Source organism: Solanum tuberosum, unplaced genomic scaffold (assembly GCF_000226075.1).
Source record: "Solanum tuberosum cultivar DM 1-3 516 R44 unplaced genomic scaffold, SolTub_3.0 contig00069, whole genome shotgun sequence".
Classification (NCBI taxonomy): domain Eukaryota; kingdom Viridiplantae; phylum Streptophyta; class Magnoliopsida; order Solanales; family Solanaceae; genus Solanum; species Solanum tuberosum.
The window spans coordinates 1-7,758 of NW_006240384.1; the positions used below are offsets into that span (position 1 = coordinate 1).

The 7,758-nt window shown below is 29.7% G+C and overlaps 1 protein-coding gene across 1 annotated transcript; it reads left to right on the forward strand.

Moving 5' to 3' along the window:
* Nucleotides 1-5,389: 5,389 nt before the first annotated feature.
* LOC107059356 (uncharacterized) lies at nucleotides 5,390-7,142 on the forward strand. The gene is made up of 3 exons (XM_015305868.1): nucleotides 5,390-5,755; nucleotides 5,881-6,420; nucleotides 7,044-7,142. The coding sequence occupies exons 1-3, from the start codon at nucleotides 5,390-5,392 to the stop codon at nucleotides 7,140-7,142; spliced, it is 1,005 nt and encodes a 334-aa protein (XP_015161354.1).
* The last annotated feature ends 616 nt before the right edge of the window (nucleotides 7,143-7,758 follow it).

Consider the following 7,758-nt stretch of genomic DNA (forward strand, 5'->3'; position numbering starts at 1 on the left):
AGTTCATTGGCTTCATTTTCATATACGTGGCATCAGTGGCGGAGCAGAATTTTTATTAAGAGATGTCAAAATATAAAATATAAAATAAAAAAGCAAGCAATGCTATCAAGAATAGAATACACAACCTCCGACAAATTTTGCAACGGCATAGGTCTTAACCATTACACTAGACCTTCAACTTGTGTCAAGATGTATATATATATATATATATATATAAATTAAACTTTGACCTATATATACAATGTAATTTTTTGACGAAGGTGTCGCTCGACACCCCTTGCTCTAGGTTAGGTCCTCCCATGCGTGTCATAATACATATAGGACACAAATTGTCATGTAAGACGCATGCGTCTACTTGTTCAACTTTATACAAGTTTAAGAGTCTGCTTGCACACATTCCAAAGTTAAAGATATGAATGTCATCTGAAACCAAATTAAAAAACATATTTGTGTATTATGCAGTTAATATTATACAAAACTTTGTGCAATTCATATATCCTACGGAAAAGGATATTGAAAAGAATGAATAAAAAATTGCATCGGAAGGAAAGAGGAAATGAAAAACGTAAAAATCAAAGAATTTAGTTTGCTTTATAATTGCATCACTTTTAAAAAAGGGAACAAAACTTAAATAATAGTGCCAATATTAACACATAATGTGAAATTAAAAGCAGGACAATTAGGTACTTCACATGTTTAGGTATTTAAAATATGATTTTTATTTTCACCTTTTTCCTTATTATACTCCATTTAATTTGAATCCTTCTATAGTGAGAAAAGCTGTTTTATATTATAGATTTGTGAATGAAAATATTACTCACCTATTCATCGTTACTTGTCCACTATACTATTTTGAAATGTCTAATAATACTTGGTCTGTTGTCGAACTTATAAAATCAATAGATAATTTACTATAAATGTTGTGTCTACTTAACCCTTACTATTCATTTTTCAATGTTTAGATGACTTATATGAACCGTTTGACCCCAAGAATACTAGGGAAAAATTTGGGAAAAACTTAGAAAGTGGTGCATGTTTGGTTATATAACTTGGCAAATATATTTGCCAAGTACCCCAAGTTTTCAAATACTAGAAAAAACTAGTATTTGGGCCAAGTTCTAATATTTGGGAATTTTAAAAAATTCAAAAATTACCCATAACTTTTATATTTTATAAAAAATACTCATTATTTATTAATTCCAACTAATATTTGTTACTACTGTCCCCGAAAAAGCTTGAGTTCTAATTTGAGTGATAAAATTGAGAAAAAGGAACAATTTATGTTTAATGAGTTATAATCATAACTGAATCCATGACAAGCTTGAGTATGCGATTAATGTATTGTCTTGCCTATATTGTTATTTTGTTATTGTTGATCGTTATCAATTATGTTATAAGGTTATTTTTTAACGGAATGTATTCATTATAAAATGATAATATAAATTTATGGGTATTTCTAATAATTTTTAGAACTTATGGGTATAAATCATATTTTTTAAAATAGTCAAATATATTTGGGAAAATTTGGGGCCAAACACATGGTGAAACTTCACCAAAAACTTCACCCAATTAATAAGGGTGATTTGGTAAATTACCTCTATCATTTACTGCTTTTAATTTTGTGTCAAGTCAATAATGAACAACTTTTATTAGACGGAGAAGTAATTAGTAATTGGAAATAGCAGAATTATTGGTACATTAAATTTGTGGCGGCACAAGTGGTTATATTAATTTCTTAGTACATATGGACTTATCATTGTGTAGGTCACAAGTCAAGTGCATTTAGGAGTTCCTTCTATTTTTTGGTCTAGATTATTAGATTAATGAAGAGTTTTTTTTATTTTTTATGATCGTGATGTTCAGATTAGCATTCAAGTATCTTGACTAATTTCATGAGATATTTGACAAATAGGAAGAATCACCTAGCGTGTTTGTTTCTTTCGAGTTTTAAATTTGAGATGTTAGAATTTTCAACCACTTCATTGACCATTAGGCCACACCCAGCTAGGGTAAGAGTTTGATTGTTGAAAATATGATGCATGTGAGGATAATTGTAGGTTTAAATTTCAAATGTCAAGATATCATAGGATGGATCATAGAGTAATTATATTTTTAACTCAAGGATAATTACAATTATTACAAGAGAATAATATATCGACAGGTAGTCAATACTACTATCTATGTAGGGTACATATTTAGATTAAGAGCCCGTTTGGATTGACTTAAAAAAAGTTGTACATATTTAGATTAAGAGTCCGTTTGGATTGACTTAAAAAAAGTATCTTTTAAGTTAAAAATAAAAAGTCAAACTAAAATGACTTTTAAGTCAAAAAATAAAAAGTAGGGGGAGACCTACTTTTGGTTTCTGACTTATTTTAAGTCATTTTTGACTTATTTTAAGTCATTTCTTTTACCTTGCCAAACACTTCGTAACTTATTTTAAGTCACTTTTGACTTATTTTAAGTTATTTTTTATATTTGCCAAACACTTCCAGAAGTCAAAAACTGACTTAAAATTAGGTTTGACCAACTTTTAAGCCAATCCAAACCCCCTATAATTTTAATAGGTGCTTAAGCCAGCTACCATGATTCTTTGTGGATCCCTTTGTTTGTTAAATGGAAGGTTCAAATTGAATTTAAATTAGTTAAAATAGGTTGAGTTAACAAATAGACAGATTATTGACCAATTAAAAGTTACTTGAACTGAAATTGATTGGGCTGAAATGGGTCGTAAACCTATTAGTGGTGTAGGCAGAAATTTTATAAAGGGTATCCAATTTTTTTATTTCCACTGTACTACTACTACAATCACTCGGTTGAAAGGATGTCCAAAGTAATATATATACCAATATAAAGTAAAATTTGAACTACATATAGTGTAATTTTTCGACGAAGGGTATCCAATTGGACATCCTGACACCATCGTAGCTCCATCCTTGAACCCTAGTGGTCTTACTCTTACTAAGTTTTAATTATTAAATTTGTTTTTTTATAATTTTTTTGATACCTAATAAAATTATTATTTTTCTTTATTATGATTTTGTATAACATATCAAACAAAGTGATAAGAGTGTGTTGCTTGGACAGTAAGCACCCTCCACCCCCTCACTTCTCAACAAGATTGAAGGCCTAAAGTCAATTTTTTTTTTTTCATAAATTGAATGACAATAACAATAATAACACACGTATTGTAATTCTACAAGTGAGGTATGTGGTGAGTAGGATGTACACAAACATATGAAGTAAGAATATAAACAATGCATATTTTAAATGAAAAATATAATATAAAATTAGAATAATAAAATTTGGATCCTGCATTTGATATATTCAAATAGCGATATCGAAATAATATTGTGTTAAATCTGATAAGTTGATATAATGATATTGAAATAGTGTTATGTTGCTTCAATATAATGATAACTTGTTGCAATGCTTGAAATTTACAGAAGACATCAAAAAACAGATGTGATATTTTTGAAAACAAATAACAATAGATTTTGCATAATGCAAAAGGTTTGACCAATGAGAGACTTAAGAATATTCAATAATAAAAGAATGTTTGAATGGTAAACACCCCTCACTTCTAACCCTAAAATTCTAAATTCGAGTCACCAAAGAATCTAAAAGAGTGGGAGCTCTTGGGAAGGGTTAAAAATGAAAAAAAAGAAACAAAAAACAAAGGGATCGGAAGGATAACAAAGGAAATATAGGAATAATAATGTGTGTTCATATTAGTAATCAGAATATAAATAATGAGACAACAAAATAGGGGGTCGGGTAAGAAAGGATACTACAGTTACCTAATTAAAACTAAAATGAGGGATTTTGAAAATTTGTAAAACTTATAGGGGATAATGGTAATAAGTAAACTAAAAGGTGGGATTTCTGTAATTTTTCCTTAAAACTATTCAATTTCTCAATATTACAACAATCCCACGTTAAATAAGGTAAAAAAGAATATTATATTTTTCATCAAAAAATACTTGTACGGAAGGTATTTGTATGCCATTCAATCCTAACCTAATTGAATTGCTATGTTTGTATATTACCATTGCGTTATATCACTTGTGAGGTGTAATTTTTAGTGCATCACCCTCCCAAGCAATGATTTTGAAATATAATATTAAATTTGCATGTAATTGAATTTTGAATTACATTTTAATCCAAAGATAATAGTAACGTTGAAGCTATTTCCCTATTAAATATTATTTTATGTTGTACAAAGATGACTGCCTCTTTAAGAACGGGATTTGGAAGATAACTTAAAAAGATTGAAATCCTAATAAATTCCTTATTGTGAACTTAAAGAGACAAAGTTTGACTTGTAAATTATAAAGATAATAATTGCATGAGTCAAAAAGCACTATATGATATCTTAATATACACATTTAATTTTGACAAGGAGATGTATGTATACGCTGACCTAATTTGTTAGTCTATTTATCAAAGTTCCAACATATTAATTATATTCGAAGATATAAGTAAAAAAAAAAAATGAAATATGGAGAAAAAATATATACTATGTATTATGTATAATATCGGGAATTACCATAAGCAATTTTTTGATTAAAATATATAAAATTTTAAAATAGATACATCAAATAATGCGAAAAATATTGTTATGTCACACATACTACTACTTTTGAACTCAAGGATAATATCATGAAGTTTCGAGTTTTTGATATTTGTATTGTAGAGTTTTGTGATAATCGGAGCAAAGTATAATGATTGTGTTTGAAGCTATATTTTCTCCATATTAAGTAACAATATTTTATATTAACGTTCTAGAAAGTAAATCTTGCCAATTTATCCCAACTTTACCTTTCGAAAATACAACAAAATTTAACTCAAAGAATTAGTAGAAAGCAATGAGACAAATTGTGGTGGAGTGGGGGATGTGAGCTAGCATTGGTTCATTTGTTTTCATGTCACTAATTCTCACTACCCAAATATCTCTAAAATGTCTAAATTTGAGAACTATTATGTCCTTAGCATTTGCAAAACATTACTAATTTGTGGTCTAGTCCTATACTTGTGCACCATTTTCTTTTTCAATGACTCTAATCATTTTGCATCTTCTGATTTTTTCTCTTCTTTGAAATCCACAATATCATGTCCATCTACTACTCAAACAACAAGTATATCATCCACCAACATTAGTCACATTATTTTTGGACTTTTAGGGTCACAAAAAGCATGGCACCATAGAAAATCATATATTGAATCATGGTGGAGACCAAATGTTACAAAAGGACATCTTTTACTAGATGTTCCTCCTCAAGGTAATGATCTTCTCCCATGGTCCTTAAATTCACCTCCTTATCGAATATCCGATAATGTCTCAAAACTTCTTAAGGAAACACATCATGTTGAGCCAAGAGTTTTAAGAATGGTTCATGGGATTATGGAGGTAGTTAGGGAGGTACATGAAGGGGTAAGATGGATAATTATGGGGGACGATGATTCAATATTTTTTGTGGATAATATGGTTGATATTCTTGCACAATATGATCATACAAAACATTATTATTTTGGAGGACATTCAGAATTTATATTGTCAAATTATTGGTACTCATTTAATCAAGCTTTTGGTGGAGCTGGAATTATAATGAGTTATCCTTTGGCTAAAGAATTTGCAAAAAATGTTATGTCTTGCTTAAAGAGATATGCACACTTGACATCTGCTGATAGAACAACAATGAATTGTATAGCTGATATTGGAGTCAATCTCTCTCCTCTTCAGGGTATTCATCAGGTATCTGACATATATACGCTAACGGTATTAAAGAAAAAAAAAGTCACCATTGTGACTATACTATGAATCTACTTTTCTCTTTTCCCTTAATATATACTAAAAACTTTAATATTGATGACTTGTAGATTGATCTTCGTGGTGACATATCTGGATTTCTATCGTATCATCCAAAGTCTCTATTAATGTCCCTTCATCATTTTGACATGGTTGATCCAATTTTTCCTTCTATGGATCGTGTAAAATCAGTGTTCCACCTCCAAAAAGTTGCAAAATATGATCAATCGCGCATGTTACAACAAACTATATGCCACCATAGGTCTAAAAGTTGGACATTTTCAGTTTCTTGGGGATACTCAGCTCATATTTATGAGAAAATTATGCCTAGAAGTTGGATACAAAGGCCAATTGAAACGTTTAAAACATGGCAACCAAGTCCTAATCCACCATATTACATGTTTGATGTTAGAAGTCCTTCTTGGGATCCTTGTGAAGCTCCTCATGTATTTTTCTTCAAGTCCGTTAAGAAAACTCAAAGAGGTGAAATTCTTACTACGTATACTAGAGGATGGCCTCGAGGGATTGGAGCTTGTTTATCTTCTGGAAATTTTTCTGCAGAGTATGTTTCTAAAATTCATGTTTACTCGTCAACAACCAAACGTATCCGGGTAATGTTTTCTATGTCCAATAATTTTCTCTCAAAACCTTGTGTTTGTATTACAAAATTACTTACTATGTATAATATAATTTATTTAAAACCAATAAACTGTCTTTTTTAAAATTCGAAACTCATAAATACAAAACTCAAGCTTTTAGAATTTTAACTTTGCACGACCAATTTCAAAGAACTTAGTCAAGTGTTCATATGTCTAATATCTTCACAATTTTTTAAAACAATTAAAAAATTTCAATACATATACATATATATATAATTTTACTTCTTTCCTTTTAATTTTAATTTATACCTCACGGCTCACATGAATGTTTTAGTGATGTTTTGTTTAATTTTAAAAATAATTATACCAATTAATTAACATGTGATCGAATACACGTACAACGCACGTGAACACTAGTATATAATGTAAGTGGTTTGCACATAATTTTGAGGAAAGTATTTCTTTCTTTAACTTGCTCTTTTTTTCTTTGTTTTCTTCACATATACTCATGTATATAACGTCATGAATGAACTTAATATTTGAAGCTCCACTAATATATTGTAAGTCAACAAATATCTAATCCGACATCTAAATATTTATTAACCTTCTCTTTGTCTGTGTTTTTGTTTTTTCAGATCGATAAATGTGAATGTTGTGATATAATCCATGAGGCAGGATCAAATAAGGCTGATATCAAATATAGAGAGTGTAAGATAAATGAGATAATAGCTTGATTGATTTATCGAGTTGTTGTATAAGCATTTGTATTTTTCTTCTTCTTATTTTTAGGGGAAGGGGATATAAAGTAGGGAATCGAACGTTCACCAATAAGGTGAAAGTTCAGGTAGCCAACTAACTGAGCTACTAAGATTTTCATAAGCATTTATATCAATCTTATTTCTTGAGATTGAATTTACTTTTCTCAAATGTTAATTGTTATGTATTGTTTATAATTATAATCTATCACTTGGGTAATAATGGTACTAATGTCTCATACCAAATCCAAACCCAAATACCATAAATCTAAAATTTTACTCCCGAATATCATACCAAATACCGAATTATCAAATACCAAATAACCAAAAAATTCGATGGTTAGGCTCGACCCTCACACCTTTTTTGGACAATGTGCATTCCAGAGCAGTAGCCTTTAAAGGTTCAGCCCTAATAGCTGGTGTATCAACAATATCATGTGAACTTCTGATAGCCACACCACCTACCTCATTGGGGAAACAAAGGTTAGACCAACTGTTCCAATGATATTTTTTGATTATCAGGAGTGGAGAAAGATCTTAGCCATGTGTTTTATAATCAACTAGTTTTCGTGCACGCGCATTGCGCGTGTTTCCC

What these genes read in the sequence shown, in the direction of transcription:
- LOC107059356 (XM_015305868.1), top strand. Translation starts at nt 5,390, where the DNA reads ATGGTTCATGGGATTATGGAGGTAGTTAGGGAGGTACATGAAGGGGTA. An exon ending in CTCTTCAGGGTATTCATCAG is followed by an intron (nt 5,756 to 5,880) that starts GTATCTGACATA and finishes GATGACTTGTAG; the next exon opens with ATTGATCTTCGTGGTGACAT. An exon ending in CAACAACCAAACGTATCCGG is followed by an intron (nt 6,421 to 7,043) that starts GTAATGTTTTCT and finishes TTGTTTTTTCAG; the next exon opens with ATCGATAAATGTGAATGTTG.